Below are 18,058 nucleotides of genomic sequence, written 5' to 3'. Positions count from 1 at the left end.
ATTCTTCCAAGCTCTTAGGGTTTCTCTCTAACGATTATCACAATTAGAGGAATTAGGGTTAGGGAGGAATTAGGTTAAAAAAGGATTAGGGTTAGGTTTAAATAAGGGGAATTAGGGTTAGGTTAAACCCTAATCTACAAACAAAAGCCCAAACCCATTAATTGCAAAGTTAAAGCGATTTATGCAGAATTAACCCCTCAAGATTGGTCAACTTCCAAAACTAACCCAAACTTCAATAATATATATATATATAGATATATATTTTTAAACCTGCACTGATATATATATATATACACACACATACATATCTGACGGGTATTATAATTCTACTTTTGTTTTTCTTTATTACATCAATGTACTTTCAAATTATTTTTTATTAACACATCTCACTTTAAAAAATTTATCCATTATAGCAATGGGTATCCTATTACCTTAACCCCTTGATGTTTTTTGCTTATATGGCTTTAATGAGGTGATGTGGATGACATGTTATTTTGATGACTTAATTAAAATAAAAATAAAAACTTATTTCAAGTTATTATTAGTGATTTTCATTTTTCATTGCTATGATTTAAAAAAACATTGTAATTTTTTTGACTTTTTCTTATTAATTTGCATGCAAATTAAATATTCTAGAGTAAAATATTTCTTAAATAAATCTACATTATCTTTGAGATATTTATTTTGTAAAAAATATAACACTTCTTATTTTATGTTGTTAAAAAAATACATATCTTTTAAAGTTCGCTTTAAAATGTCAACGAAATAAATCGTGTTTTACAATTTTTAATATTATTATAATAAATAATTCAAAAAAAATCTAATTAATTTAGTATATTTATATATCAAGTAAATTTTTTTGAATAAATATAATATATTTTTTAAAAGATAATATATTTTTTTGGTAAAAAAAGAACAATTCTTATTTTTTTTTTCAAAAAAACAACTCTTTTTTTCAAAAAATATTAGCGAGATAAGCTGTCTTCTACTAGTTTTATTGATATTGGTATATCAATGAATAATTTAGACTTTTTTAATCAATTTAATATATATTTATTAAATAACATGTAAAATATCTAAATATTAAAATTAAAAGTAAATTGTTTAATAGAACTAGTAGACATTATAATAAAATAATTTTAAAAGTACAATGTTGCAATAAGAAAATCAAATCACTATAATACATGTGAACAGCCTACGTGGACAATGAGGTGGTATGAAAACCTGGTATGACAAGTAAATTTAAATCAAAAGGTTACCCAAATGCTATAATAGGTAAATTTTTCAAAATACAATATTTTAAGGGGTGACTAATGGCACCCCTAGTTTTTACTTATGGCACCCCTAAGTAGGCTTCATTATGACTTTTTTTATGGTTTTTTGTGTTTTTTTGTCTTTTTGTTATTATTACTTTTTATTTTATTATTATTTAAAGAAAATTTTAATTAATATATATTATTTATTTTATTTTCTGTTATTTATTTATTTATATTATATAAATTATTAATAAATATATATTATTCATTTTATTTTCTGTTTTTTTATTTGTTTATATTATATTTTAATTAATATAATTATTAATAATGGATTTGAATCTGAAATCATTGCATTGGGGCTTCAATAGTCGTCTGGGAAGATGAGTTTGGGAACAATGATATTGGGGAATGAAAAGACAATAGAAAGGAAAAGGACAAGAGGAGTGGGATCTTAAGAAGGTGCATTGGGAGAGTAAATATTAACTTGTACAAATGGCTTTTTGAATTATAATTAAAACTTTTAAAATTTCATGCATAGAAAAATAGTACCTCATGCATCATAACTTGTAATTTGTAAATAATATATAATAAACTGTAATATATAAAACCAAAATTTGTAAATAATAAAATAACATAAAAATAATAAAATAATATATATTTTTCTAATATAAATATATAAAATAAAATAAAATTAATAAAATATAAATATATGATTATTGAATTGATGGTTATGAAAAAGGTGATTGGTACAATTTCCAATGGCATCAACACCCCCCTACTAAGGGGTGCCATTAGCAACCCCCTATTTTAATGAAAAATAGTTTGAAAGTACATTATTGTAATAAGAAAAATTAGAAGTACAATGCTATAATAAAGAAATTTATGAAAGTAGATTGCTATTTTGTGCATTTTGCTCTATAAGAAATTATATTATTAAACCAAATATAAATTACTTCGTTATTAAAACTAAATTAAATTATAATATAAAAATATTGAATAAAAAATTTACAAAAAATAGGAATTTTAAATAATTAATTTGATACTAATATCGATATATTTTTGTCAAATTTTTATGATATCTTCAAATTTATATTTTATCCAAAAATAAAAATATTTTCGTTTTTTTAAAATCACATAAGACCATACTATAACATCGAATGAGATAAAAAAATAAAATAAAATATTAAAATCAAAATATATCTTGCTGCTGCGCGAGTAACTTTCTAATTAATATATATATATAGGGGCAGGTTCAAATGAAAACCATGTCATTCTAAAAAACCGTGTAAACCAAAATCGACCAATAGGAAAATTTCATTCTTTTTTAATTAAATTTAATCAATAAGGGTATTTTGGTCATTTTCATTATTTTTTCATAAATAAGGAAGTTATTAAGGAATATTAAATAAGAAAATTATATAAATGGAATGATTTAAAGATTTTAATATATTATAATATTAAAAATTGATTTTTTTTGATTCAATGAAGCTGGAAAGTTTTATGAAGATTCTATCTTGTTATGGAATGAACGCATGATTTGAGGTTCATTGAATCAAAAACTACCGGTCATGAAACTGTTTCATGTGTGAAAAAAGTTTCATTGTACAATGGTATATTTGCTACATCTATGCATATTTTACATTTTAATGAAATAGGTGCTTTGTGATTAAAGTTTTATGGTGATCCATGTTGATTGTGATACATGTTGCTTTGTGATTTAATGTACATCTAGTTTCATGGTGATCCATGTTTCTTTGTGTGTGAAGTTGATACGTTTAATTGGTAGGATGAAACCAGTGCATAATATATTAATGTTCATATGAAAATGTTTCATTATGATGAAACGGATGCGTAATATATTAATATGCATAATGAAAATGTTTCATTATGATGAAACGGGTGCATAATATATTAATATGCATAATGAAAATGTTTCATTATGATGAAACGGGTGCATAATATATTGTACATGTTCATGCACTCATGTCATGATGATGAAACATATTCATGTTCAAGTTTCATGGTGATCCATGTTGCATTGGTTAATGATTGTTGAACTCGTTTCATGGCCAACCACGTTGTAGGATTATGTAAGGGGTATGTTCAGTGGATGTAACGTGTTAATGACAATGAAACGGGTTCATAATGTAATTGAACAGTTAGTCATGAACCGCTTTAAGACATGAACAATGATGGTGGAGGTGAATGGTTAAGTAGATGAAATGCTAAATGAAACCGGTGCATAGAAAAAATCGATTCATCATTGCAAAAAATGAATGAGGTTCAATATCAAATGAGGATAATGAAACTAGATATTGCATAATCATAAAATTTAATAAGCGCATTAAACATGAAATGTAACGAATCCGTCTACAAGTAAATTAAAAAAAAAAACGAAATATGATCATTTATTTTAATTTTTAATGAAATGATTCATTATAGTGAATATGTTGTGTTTTGATTTTGATATAACTTATTGATGGATATWATTTTAAAAAATGTTAACATTAAAATAGTATGATTGAATCGGAAAAGGAATCGAGGAGTTACAAAATGTTAACTTTGTTTACCAATTCTACCATTATTTATGAAATAAAATAAATATTAATTATTTTTTAATTTTAATTTCCGAAAATAAAGTAAAGTAATTTAAGCCATTGATCAAGAAAATGGATGGATGAGATTGGTTTACACGGTTTACACAAAGGGGTGTTGTTTTTATTTGAACGCTCCTCTATATATATATATATATACGGAAAACAACACTTTGACATTTTAAGTCAAACCTATACATAAAGAAATATATACGTACGTATATACATACATATATGCATACATACCAGCGAAGGGGAAGGAAGGAGAGGAGGTCGGTAGCAAGGGGTGGTAGGGGTGGAGGTCGCCGACTGTTGATTTGAGTTTATGGATCAAAATCGTCGAAATGGTCGAATTTGTTGGATGGAAATCGTCGACAGGGAATTTACATCTCTCGTTGTTGGAAATCGTCGGATGGAAATCGTCTTCGTGTGGTATGCAAAACAGAAACAACGGCTAGTGAGGAAGTAGGTATTGTTTTAATAAAAAAAAATAACCAGTTTTCATGAAAATTTCGAAATTTTTGTTTTCCGACGGATATTTCTGCCGTTAATCTGCCGGTTTTTTCATCATCATCATCATCATCAATTAAAGTCCAATAGAATCGTTAAAGGCCAACTAATATCCGTTGAAGCTCATAGAACCGTTAAAGTCCAACTAACATCCATTAAAGCCCAATAGAATCGTTAAAGCCCAACTAACATTCATTAAAGTCCAATAGATCCATTGAAGTCCAATACGACCAAATAAAGTCCAATATATCCATTAAATCCCAATAGAACCGTTAAAACCCGACTAACATCCAGTGAAACCTAATAGAACCGTTAAGGCCCAATTAACATCCATTAAAGCCCAATACGACCGTTAAAGCCCAACTAGCATTCATTGAAGCCCAATAACTAACATTAACTATTAAAGCCCAACTAACATCCATTGAATCCCAATAGAAACGTTAAAGCCCAACTAACATCCATTGAAGCCCAATACGACTGTTAAAGCCCATCTAACATCCTTTGAAGCCCAATACGACCGTTAAAACTCAACTAACATTCATTGAATCCCAATAGAACCGTTAAAGCCCAACTAACATCTATTGAAGCCCAATAGAACGGTTAAAGACCAATTAACATTCATTAAAGCCCAATAGAACCGTTAAATGACAACTAACATCTATTAAAGTCCAATAGAACCATTAAAGCCCAACTAACATCCATTGAAGCCCAATAGAACTGTTAAAGCCCGACTAACATCCATTAAAGCCCAAATCAACCGTTAGAGCCCAACTAACATCCATTAAAGCCCAATAGAACCGCTAAAGCCCAACTAACATTTTTCAAAGCCCAGTAGAACTGTTAAAGCCCGACTAACATTCATTGAAGCCCAATAGAACCACTAAAGCCCAACTAANGTAGAACTGTTAAAGCCCGACTAACATTCATTGAAGCCCAATAGAACCACTAAAGCCCAACTAACATTTTTCAAAGCCCAGTAGAACTGTTAAAGTTGGACTAACATTCATTGAAGCCCAATACGACCGTTAAAACTCAACTAACATCCATTAAAGCCCAATATATCTGTTAAAGCCCAACTAACATCCATTGAAGCCTAATAGATCCATTAAAGACCAATAAATCTTGTAAAAACTCGATAAGAACCATAAAAGCACAATAGAACCATTAAAGTCCAACTAAAATCTATTAAACCGTAATTTGTGTTTGTGAGAAAACATGTATTGTATATGAGCATGTGGTGTGTATTGTCCTCAACTAAGACCCTTTATACCCAAATCAAACTTTTGTAATAGTTTTTAAATTCCAATAAGAACAATGACATTGGATAATGTGTTTGTATACAGGTATGTGTTGCATACATGTATGTGTGTTTGACTTGATAAGAGAATTATTATCCACTATACATTCCATGTAGAAATATATGCAATATTTTACATATATATATATATATATATATATATAACTAAAAGTATGAAAAACGAAAAAGAAAATATAAAAATCCGTTGGAAAGTTGTTCGCCGGAAAATGTCCGCTGGATATCAATAATATTTAATTTTAAAAATCCTGAATAATTGATTATTTTAATTTACCGCGGCCACCGACATCCGCCAGAAATCCGCCGCAAATTTGAAATAATAAATTATAATTTGTAATTATTTTCCAGCGGACATTAATTTAAAAAATTAATCAAAAATCCATCGGAAATCCGTGGGTAAGTTATGTAATCAGAGTTACTTATTTCGTAAAAATTGCATTTGTAAATCCGTCGGAAATAGCGTTGGAAGATATAACCGGCGATTTTCCGGCAGAAGTCAACAAAAGTTGACTTTCTTGTTGTCTGTCGCAAATCCGCCGATAAATTTCTGGCAGAGATTTCCGTCGAAATTTCCGCCGTAAATACCCAAGTTTCAAGTAGTGTTATGAAACTATATTCCACCAACCAAATATGTAGATTTCAACTCATTACATAGACTTCATTCCGGTTTTTATCAATATTCAAATTTTATTGAATTCCATTTCAGTTGTAACATCCCAATTTAGGAAATTTTGTAATAATAATGACATCAAAAACTAGATATATCAAGGGTTGATCAAGGATGCAAATTGTCAAATGAAGGAAGGTGAGAAATTAAAAATGAGATTTTAGTAAAAGAAGGATTAATGTTCGACATCGTACGTTATATGATGATACAAATTTATGTAAAAATAAAGTGACATTTGATTTTAATGAATATTTTAAATAAAATATCATAATATATTTCATACATTTATTATTTTTCTTTTATATATAATGACCTTTAATCTATCATTTTTTCAATCAATATGAATAACGAAAACAACATCACAATTGAATATCTTTTATACTTAAATCTGATAATACTGCTTCATGTCCTACTCTTCATTTTATATGTATACATATATAGATATACATCTTTACGTAGAAAGATCCCTCCAAAAAGTATGTTATAAACTATAGTTTTCACTACTGATATTTGTCAACATTATGCTATTTTTATATTTAATTAAATAATTTGTGTGTGTACATATATTCTTTTTGCAAAAGGAGGGTCGGTCAAAAATTATATTCCAGTCAACTAATTTTTTAAAGAAATACACTCTTTTAGTATACCATATATATTGTGCATTCAATCATCTTCTCATACTTGTAAGATAACAAAAATCATACCACAATTCAAAAAAAAATACTTAAATCTTATAATATCATTTCATATGTCGACTTAACAAAAAGAAACTGTAAAAGGTAGTTGGCAAAAGATAACCAAAATTACAACATACTTCAAGATTTTAAAATACTTAAATCTAATAAAGATTTTTTTATTTTTTATTTTGAATAGTTAACATTTTTTTGCTAAAAGATGGTTGGCCAAAATAAGTCAACCCCATGAGCTCGGAGAATCGGCCAAAATAAGTCAGCAACGTGAATTTAATAAAATAAGGTGGCTAAAAGTCATATTTAACCAACCCAAGTATTTCAAATTTCACTTTATTATCTCTTCTTTTTATATATTCACTAATATTTGTCAAACATTACTCTATTAATGTGAGAACTTAAACAACTCGTTTTTTAAACCGATTCGGCCAAAATGAGCCAACTATATATTTTTAAACAAATATTGTTTTTGGAAAAGAAAGCTGGTTCAAATTTACATTTAACCAACCCAAACATTTCACATTTCAATTCATCATCTCTTCCTTTTATAATTAATAATATTTGTCAAACATTTTTTTCTCCATCGATGTGGGACAACCAACTTAAATCACAATCCAAGATTTGAAAATAAACCAAATTTCAAGGAATTGTAATATTTGTCAAACATTTTTCTCTCCATCTATTTCAAGAAAATGAACCAAACAAAGGAATTGTAATTTGGTCAAAGAAATTTGTCATTCCAATTCAATCAAATTCTTTCGAATTTCACGAACCGAACGAGGCCTTTGAATGAAATGGAATTAAAATTCTTACTAAAACCAACAAATTTAAATTTCAAGATATGTGAACAAACATCTTGAATTGTGATAACGTTAAAGATAGAAGTAAATATTTATAAGTTCATAAAGGTTATCATTTTAAGGATATTAACAAAAATCTTGATGAATTTTATAAAACAATACGTCTTATATTTTTACTCATGTACAACTAATACGTTAGTTACAAAGGCTTGTATCATAATTAAAAAGTAAATGGTTAAATTGAATAACTACCGTAAATTGTATTAAAAAGTAATGTATTTTACTTTGATTTCTATTTTGAGTAACGTACTTTCAAAACTGTTGATTTGGTACCGAATATTTGAAATGCTTAAAACTTTACATCTTAGATATCAAAACGAAAGTTTTGAAAGTATATAACCCAAAATAGGAATCAAAGCAAAGTGCATTACCCAATTTGCCCTCTAGTAAAGTTCACTTTTGGTCCCTAATATTTGTCACTTTTGACAGTTTCATCCCTCAACTTCACTTTCTTCGAATCTGTCTCTCACGTTTGTCGATTCCCAACGGATTTTGTCCCTCCTTCTAACCGCCGTTAACTTTTTCCATTAACATAAATAGAAAAATAGAAATACATTTATGATTTTGAATGTGTTACAAAAAGATAAAAGTTTCGAGGAAATGATGTGTCGAAAATAGGGTTTTTAATACATACGAGTATTTTTGTTAGAACGCTGATACATAACCGATACAATTCTACACCTGACTTTTCTTCAAGATTCTAAAAGGGCTCTTATGTTTAATGGGGAAATATCTTCAATGCCTCCATCCATAAGTCGCTTGGCTATGATGGCGTTGGTGGCATCCGAAGGATGATACGGGTCCCAAAAAACGTACTTTGATCTATCGGGGCACACTTTAGATGTCGGTCCACATGGCACTAAACCACCGTGTCCGCCAGTCACGTAACAACACGCAGAATCCGCATTGTCAAAACCTATTACCACAAACACATTCCCTTAAACCAAAGGGTCTTTGGCCTAGCAGTATGTGAGTCCTTGGCCTTTTAGGAGGTCAAGGGTTCAAACCTCACCAAAGGTGAAGAGGATATGTGAGTTTATTTATTTTATTAACGTATATAAATATTATATACTCCAAAAAAAAAAAAAAAAAAACATTCCCTTAAACCCATGGGATGCAAGATGCAAACAGCTCTTCAATTGCTTAATATGGAAAACCCCATATCCAGATTAATCTTAGGATCCTTTTACCAAATGCTTACCGACAAAATTCAACACCGTCACTTACTTACCGGGTAAATTGTAGTCCACCAAAATGGTATCAAATGCAACAATTTACCCGGTAAGCGCTAACCGTGGTAAAAGTCGTCACCGACACTTGCCGGATAAGACTTTCGGTCCTTGCCTTTGCTCTTAGTGGATAAGATTACCCGGTTAAGTGTTTGGTAAACGGCTCCTTAGTATCGAAAAGGAATAGGTTTACTTACCATATGATTCATAATTCTGAATGATATCAGCAACAATATGATACACATCTGCAAAAACGAATGTTGAACCTTGGAGTGAGATGGTAAGGTCTTGGAGTAAAGCTTTCAATTGGGAATTGAAGAGTTGGGCTAGGTGATTCGGCAGAGGTACACAGTCGTCTCCTGCAGATGGAGTTGTATCCCTCTGATACGGAATGCATCCGATAGGTCCCACATTAGGGATGACGATCTTTCTAGCACCCATATCATACAGTCTCTGGATATAAATCAACCAACAGATCAGAAAAAAGTTTTAGTTTTAGCTATAAGATGGTTTAGATTCAAGTTTTCTAGCACACATATTATAGATTCCTTGGATACAAAGCAATCAAAATCTTGAAAAACCAACAACTTTTAGTTAAAATCTTTCCAGCAGTACTGCACCGGTATCAGAGACTAGAGAGTCTCTTGACAAAATATATCAAGGAACTTCTCGATAAGAACATTAGCATCCATACGAGTCTTTGGATACAAATCAATCAAGAAATCAGAAAAAAAATGAAATTTTAGGCAAGATCTTTCTAGCACCCATATCAGAGTCTGGATATAAATTAATCAAGAAATTGAATAACTTTTTGGGCAAGATCTCTAAGATAGAATCTAACTAGCACCCATATAAGTCTCTGGAGTCTGCACACAAATCAATCAAGAAACTGGAAAAAAAAAAACTTATACGCTAAGTTCCTTTATATACAATCTTTCTAGCTTAAAATGGAGACAAATCAATCAAGAAATAAAAAAAATCTTTTGGTAAAGATTTTCTTTATACAATCTTTCATCAATCCCATCACAGAGTCTGCGGATCTAAACAAATCAAGAAATCCGAAAAAATGAAATTGGGTATCATCTTTAAGATTAATAAATGAATGGAAATAGTAATTATTTTCATGACATGGTTATGGTGTTGGGTTGTGTGACATTACCGTAAGTTGGAGTCTGAATCTTGCAATCATGGTTCCCACGAATGCTTCTGGAGTTATTAGTTTTTGCTCAATTGTCGAAACAATGGGTGTGAGGTAGTTGTTTATAAAATCATTTGAACCTATCGTCACTGAAAAGAGAGCTCGATTCAACAGATTCTGTGCTGCAGGAAAACCGATTCCAGATATTATATCCTGCCTAGTATTAGCAAAGTTGTCGAGTTGTGCATCCAAATTGATCCTGCCAACCTATAAAGATAATACAACATCATATTTTGAACCATGACATGCTTGAAGTAGTGAGATTCTTAGTATAAAACAACAGGAGTTTGATTTCTAGGTCAAAGTTTCAAACAGACCGATATTCAACTTTAATGCCTCTATAAATTCTTGAAATCATCAGAAAATTTGATCACTATAATAATCTTTATGGCGAATGCTAGAGCATAGATGATACCTGTGTTAAACTACTAGCATGATCTGTATTAGTTTTGATCTAGAAGCATAACTACCCGCACCCTAAATGAAAAGCACAACATTTCATTTTCTCTTTTGGCAAATCATTAAGTTAAAATGATGCATGTCTGTTATAAACTTGCAATCAGTTAAAATTATTGATTTAGCTTTAATTAACGTTTAAGTAGCAAGATTCCTTGTTTTGATGCAATGTTCATGCGATTGGGACAAAGAGAATAAGTTTGACCTTGAAAGTCGGATGCTATCCTTTATTTTCAGTAGAAGAGGGACTTTGAAACAAGAACTTTGTAATATAAACAATTTTGATGGATAAGAACTTGAAAAAAAAAAACCAGATTTTTAAAAAACAAAAACTTACAAAGATCTTTCCGGTGTGATTTAGAATCCCTCCACCACCAGATGCATAATTAACACCCTGAAGGACCAGTGGGCCAACGGTGGTTGGAGCCAGGAATGGCGGAGTATAATCCTTGAAACCCACTTCCTGTCCTGAGAACACAAAGAATAGAAGTCACAACAATGTAAACACGTACTCTCCATCCATTGAAAGTTGTAAATTTGACACAAAAGCTCAACTAAAAACAACTAATATCAATAATTTGCAGCGATAACTATAGTAAATAGGTAATTCAGCTAAAAAAGACCAATGAGAGAAGTTGTAACTTCCATATGAAATCCTTGCAATTTTTATGGGGTCATAATCCCAGAAAAATGGACAAGTCACTTGCCTAGAATATCTACTATTGTTCTTCCATTTGTATATCGTCCGGTGGGCATCCCAAAGTCAATCCCATTGGGTACATAATTCGCCTTAGATAGAGATGTGATGTAGTTATTGTTTCCCACTTCGACCAATGAATCGCCAAAAACAAAGTTAGCAGAAAATGTTTCTGCCATGCAAGTCCTTAACCAGAGAAAGACAGTTAAGGTTCTAAAAACAACCTTAACCACATCTTTTTCAGATCGGAGGCAACCTATTAGTTTCATCATTAACAAAGATAATAAACCAAGAAATGGGTAAGTCTGTGTGGAACACTAAAACTCGAAACAAAACTAGCAATTAGTACAGGAATAGACAGTCTGAAATGGAACTTAAAATGTTAGGAAACCAACCAAGTGTATATCAAATCAAAGAATTGTAAACTTTTTTCATTAACAATAAAGATTAGTTTTCAAAGGCTTCAGGCTGTTAAGAAGTCACGAAACAAAAAAGGAGCATGAATGGGGTTCACTTGGACCATTTATCAAACACTTGGTCTGCGTAAGGGTGGTCAACGATCAAAACAAAAACTTCACAAATTATTCTTGTTCTATGTATGCTATTCAGACGTAAACCAATGAGAAAATAGAAAAGAAACACATACCATTATATAGATTTGTTTGATTAATGGGGAGCAGAGCAGAAAGAAATGAGTGGTTAGGGAGATACAGAGATGAGCGGCATTAAATACCCTGCAAGCTCGGCATCAAATCCGTGAGAATTAATTCTACAGGTTCGCAGCCCATTCCCTTCTACTAACAAGTCTATATCACAAGAACAGCACATACTGTTTCTGTTTCTCTGGGAAACTCGTCATAAATGATCAGTTGAAAAAATTAAAGAAAATTGGAAACATAAATTTTTGTTTTTAAAAAATTCTGTCCAAAATTAAGTTGGGATTGTAAAAATATCAATCTCAAATTCTCAATCATTTAAAAAAATTCTGTCCAAAACTGCCCTAATTGTGATGTTCATCAAAATGACAAATATTTAGTTTATATTTTTAATATGATAAAATAATATAAGTCATATATCTCATACCCATTTTGAAGGGAGTTGTATATAAATGTTACAACTCACATAAATCAATTTTAATTGTTAATTTAATAAAGGGGTGTTTGGAATTGCTTATTCGAAACAACTTATGTTTTTCTACAAAAACATTTATCAACTTATTATAAGTCATAATAGTTTAACTTTTTCAAAAACTACTTATTACCGGTTTGGCACCGATATAAGTTGTTTATCCAAACACTTAAAAGTGTTTTTTACTGCTACCATACCGGAATAAATCAATAAGTTGTTTTTATAAGCAATCTCAAACACCCCCTAAATAAACATTGACCATCTTCTTTAAATATTTCATTTGTTTCCTAAAAGTTTGTAACATGTACAGGTTTGTATTTGAAACTTTCTCTACTTATCTTTAGAGGTGACTTGGCATTCATCAATATCATGTACCTACCAATTATAGTTTGTACGTAAAATTTTATATCTATACCAACCAACTGTACTTGGTACCGACTTTTTTTGCTAGTACTTATGAAACAACTTTTTGTACCAATTTTAGGTCACATATATGAAAAACTTGTCCTTTTGTTCACATTTTGAGAAGAAATTTGGAATTTGCAAGTAATACATATTGATGTTTAAATTTTTTTAATTGCAATGAGTAAAACTTTCAAACATTGAAATACCCAAAGAAGAAGGTCGATAATACAAAACTTAATAATCAATAACTACGTTTATAGTTAATTAACTTAATTAATAAATAATTGAAATAAGTCTCTGTCACGATACTCTCATGGTACGTGACTTCCAATATCGTGTATCAACCAAGTTTACATATTTGGTACTACTACCAACCGACTATGGGGGTGTTTGAGGTTGCTTATAAAAACAACTTACTGACTTATTCCGGTGTGGCGGCGGTAATAAGCATTTTTTAGTGTTTGGATTATACCGGTATTAAACCAGTAATAAGAAGTTTTTGAATAAGTTAAACCATTCTAACTTATAATAAGTTGATAAGCACTTTTGTAAAAACACATAAGTCGTTTCAAATAAGCAATCACAAACACCCCTCAGTAAACAACATTCACAAAATAAAGTCCCAAAAAATGAAACACAGATTGTTGGTTTGAGCATTTATTATATACAGTTGATGTGTTGATTTTCTGTATTTTCATTTATTGTTGGGTATTATGTTATTCTAAATGTCAATAGTTGAATGAATGATCAAACATTAAATACAACATAGTGTTATTGTTTTCTTCTTAAATTTCCAAATTTGATCATGAAATACATCAACAATACATACGAATTTTATGTTCTTACACTTGTTCATTCGAGTAAAACAAATCGACAAAATCGCGACTTTAAACTTGTAGCCAATTTATTAATCCAACCATCTGCAAATTCCTTTTATGTTTCAAGTTTCAGAAAGCTCTCGTATGTTAATTGGCGAAATATCCATAGAATCTCCATCCAAAAAACGTTTTGCTATGATCATATTAGCAGCTTCAGTAGAATGAAAACAATCCCAGAAAATGTACTTTGATCTATCTGGGCAAACCCTAGTGAACGGCAAACATGGAACAAGACCACCATGACGACCGAGAATGCTACAACAACCACGATCCGCGAATTTGAAACCTATAACAAGAACAAGACATGCCACAATCCATTAAAATACAATCAGATCAATTATCTTTTAAGCTTATTGAAAAAGTATAGTTTGATCAATTAAGAAGGGTACATTTTTCTTTTGGTCACCATTTACTCACCGTATGATGTATAGTTATGAATGATATCATCAAGAATCCGATACACGTCCGCATAAACAAATGTCGATCCTTCGAGTGAGGAAGTAAGTTCTACGAGTGTTTGTTTCAACTGGTGATTGTATTTTCGAGCTAAGAGATTTGGAAAAGCTACACATCCTTCACCAGAAGATGGGTACTTTAAATGATCCCTTACATACGGGCAACATCCGATTGGGGGAATATTCGCAACAACGATCTTTCGACCACCCATATCATAAAGTCTCTGTAAAAAAACAAAACTATTGCAAATTCAAACAATTTTGTACAAGATTATATACCGAGTAATCGCATAACTCTACCGTAAGTTGCCTTCTAAAGGCTGAAATCAAGATTCCAATGAAAGTTTCCGGAGATTCTGGGCTTTCAGAAACATCTGTTAGAAGGTAATTATTGATGAAATCGTTTGAACCCGTTGATACTTCGAAAAGAGCGGTAGCAAACAGCTCGTGTGCACCTGGAGCGCCGATCCTTGAGATTATATCGACCCTAGTCTGTTTGAAGTTGTCGAGTTGTTCATCCATGGCGATTCTGCCGACCTTTAATGAAAAGAAAATTGAAGTGTCGTATTAGCTTTTTTTGAAAGACATTTTTGAGATAATATCTTATAAGCATATCTTTTTATAGAACATTTATCTTTATAATACGCTTTTTCAAATATTGTCAATAAAAAATCAATGAAATGCTTTATTTCAAAAATGTCTTAAATCTTTTTGTAAAGACTCCGAGAAAACCTAGTATGAATTTATTACAATATTTTTTAGCATTATCGGTTGGTCAGTTTTACCTGACCGACTACTTACGCACATAATTGTTTATTCCTATAAACTTAAGTCTTGTTAAAACACTATAAACTTTCTATAAAACCGATGTTCTATTGACGCCATATATAGAATTCGTAAGTGGGCTCACATAGTTTGCTCCCGATGCCTTTAGAATTCCACTAGCACCAGAAGCGTAATTGACGCCTCGCAGAACGACGGAACCAACGGTGGTCGGAGCCAGGTATGGTGGAGTAAAATCTTTAAAACCCAACCATTGTCCTGTGGAAATTAACACAAGTTAGGTAAGAACAACTAAAACGATATATAAGTATACACACAGGTTCAAATAAAAAAAAACAAAAAAGATTGAGAATGTAAGAACAAATAATTCATATGTGAATCGTTGATAAAAAAACGTATATTCACATACGTATCTTTAAATGGACTTTTTTCGGGTTTAATAACGATTCATATATGAATCACTTATTCACATTCTTAACGTTTTTTTGTCATTTTATTTCAACCTTTTCAGAATACATAATAATAAAAGAATAAATAATGGATACCTAAAATGTCATCAACAGTTCTTCCATTGGTGAATCGTCCTGTCGGCTTCCCAAAATCAATACCGATTGGCTTGAAATTAGCCTTGGCTATGGTTCGGATGTAGTTGTTGTTACCCACATCGGCTAACGAGTCGCCAAATATAAAAATTGCAGAGAAATTGTGAGAAATGCAAGTCGACGACTCTAAGACTATCGCCAACGACGACCACCATATCATCCATCTAATAACCAACAATAATTCCATCTCAATAGTAATTAATGATGAGTCGATCGTTGTTGGAAAGGAAAAATTGAATGATGAAATCGTCCAAGAAGAACGATTAATTTATATATTGAAAACACCCATTTTGTTGATGCAAAAAGGTGGATGATTTAAAGAATTAACGGCCAATCCTGAAAATAGAGGGGGTCTATTTCAACTTTATTTAATTAATATGAAAATTCATCGGTTTATATTATATTATACTAAAAAAGTACTCGCACAATGCAACGAGATACATCTTGATTTTAATATTTCATTATATTCTTTATCTCAGTCGATGTTATAATATGGTCTTATGTGATTTTGAAAAGGCGATAATGTTTTAATTTTGGAATAAAATATAAATTTGAAGATATCATAAAAAATTGACAAAATTATATCGATATTAGTATCAAATTAACTATTTAAAATTCATATTTTTTGTGTAATTTTTTAATTCAATTTTTTTATTATAATTTACTTTAGGTTCAATAACGAAGTAATTTATATTTGGTTTAATAATATAATTTTGTTAGAAAGATAATAATTAACTATTTTGAACTCGATAATTATCTTAATTATATTTTAGATTTTTTATATTTTGAAATAAGATGTTTATTTTCTATTTGATTATATTTATCCGTAGTTAGTTACACAAATTGAAACATGAAACTTTAAAAAGTTGTACTTATGCATAATTTACTTGTAATATTGAATTTTAAGTAATATGCATCAATATATAATACTTCATGCATAATAAATGATTTTTAAGAGTTTTTGTCAAATGATTTATAATATAGTATAGATTATATTATACTATATTTATTAACAATAAAATAAATTTTGAAAAAAATGTTCCTTTATTAAAAAAATAAAATCTTTATATAAATAATGGTTTTTTAAATCATATTTCATATATTAATTGTTTGTAAAAATTTTAGTAGAGTAAGAACGTAGGTAAAACTTACAAGAGGTTAAGGTTAACGAATGAATCATGTGTGGATCATTGAAAAATCCAAAAAAAAAATCTATTTGAAATGATATGTAAACCGATGTTACAGATTATTCATATAGGTTCACTATAAACCGATCCTGTTAACTTCTAATTCTTACCTTCTAACGATATTTAACGTTCTTATTGGAAAATTCCACCAAGGTCGGCCCATATAGTGGGCGACATAGGCATTTGACCCGGGCATCACAACCCAAAATGCTTTTAGCCTATAATAGGTTCATTTTTTTTTTTATTTTTTAGAAAAAGAATCGGCGACTTCCTAATCATCGCTTCATGACTCACTCTTTCTTCCCTGTCTTGAATAACCAAACGAGGCTTCACTTCGTTCATGATTCCATGGATCATGAGTTTCACGACTTCTGTTCTTGGTTCTGGCTTCACGCAGTCACGCTTCCAATCTCGCATCACTCTCAGTTTGATTTGAGTCCAGCGACCACGAGTTCACTATTCAGACTAATCAATGTTCACGGTTGTTGTATTCTGATGACCCTACTTCCCTACCTATCAGTCGTACAGGTGTTTTCCATCTTATTTGAGTTTATTGACCCACTGTTCAATTTTCCATTTGATTCAAGTACAGATGTTTTCCTTCTGATTCTTATCTAATATCTAGTACTACTTACTTATCCGGTTGTTTGCAATATGGTGATGTTCAACCTGGTTATTTGGGCAACTGGATATTTGGTTTAGGTTATCATTCTTATTAAGATATTTGCATATTTGGTATATTTGCCCCGATTTTCTTGAATCTTGAATCTGGCCTTATTTGTATTTTTTGGTGATTTGCTTAGTTGTTTGAACAATTTGGTTTGGTTAAAAATGTTTCCTACATCGCAACCTTCCAGTGCTCAAAATAGAAAAAGAAAGAAAAAAAAACAACAATAAATTGCTCAATCTTTACATGGACCACTAAATAAATATTTTGTGAGACGAGAAAAACCCATTGAAAATGCTAGTTCTAATGATAACGTGGAAAACCTTGTTGCTGAAGAACAGGTTGTTGATCCCAATTCTAATAACTTTGTGGAAAATCTTGTTGATGAGCCTCATCTTGATAAGTCTCATGTTGGTAATTCTAACTCTAATGACTTTGATGAGCCTAATATTGTTTTAAGTATTTCTGGGTCACGTGTTTGG

At 30.4% G+C, this 18,058-nt stretch overlaps 2 protein-coding genes across 2 annotated transcripts; both read right to left on the bottom strand.

Annotated features, from left to right (window-relative positions):
• Nucleotides 1–8,474: 8,474 nt before the first annotated feature.
• LOC112528327 (GDSL esterase/lipase At4g16230) lies at nt 8,475–12,299 on the bottom strand. Its single transcript, XM_025139338.1, has 5 exons — nt 12,118–12,299; nt 11,112–11,242; nt 10,280–10,525; nt 9,318–9,573; nt 8,475–8,807 (listed from the first exon to the last, which is right to left on the bottom strand). The coding sequence occupies exons 3-5, from the start codon at nt 10,307–10,309 to the stop codon at nt 8,584–8,586; spliced, it is 510 nt and encodes a 169-aa protein (XP_024995106.1). The 5' UTR covers nt 10,310–10,525; nt 11,112–11,242; nt 12,118–12,299; the 3' UTR covers nt 8,475–8,583.
• Nucleotides 12,300–13,944: 1,645 nt separating this feature from the next.
• On the bottom strand, nt 13,945–15,909 carry LOC112527533 (GDSL esterase/lipase At4g16230-like). The gene is made up of 5 exons (XM_025138222.1): nt 15,666–15,909; nt 15,248–15,378; nt 14,638–14,874; nt 14,300–14,561; nt 13,945–14,168 (listed from the first exon to the last, which is right to left on the bottom strand). Exons 1-5 carry the CDS (start codon nt 15,907–15,909, stop codon nt 13,945–13,947), a joined length of 1,098 nt encoding a protein of 365 aa, XP_024993990.1.
• Nucleotides 15,910–18,058: the final 2,149 nt, after the last annotated feature.

Source organism: Cynara cardunculus, assembly GCF_001531365.2.
Source record: "Cynara cardunculus var. scolymus isolate 2C chromosome LG 15, CcrdV1, whole genome shotgun sequence".
In the NCBI taxonomy this organism is placed as follows: Eukaryota; Viridiplantae; Streptophyta; class Magnoliopsida; order Asterales; family Asteraceae; genus Cynara; species Cynara cardunculus.
The sequence above is the reverse complement of the archived record's forward strand: the minus strand, read 5'-3'. Positions and strand labels throughout refer to the sequence as shown.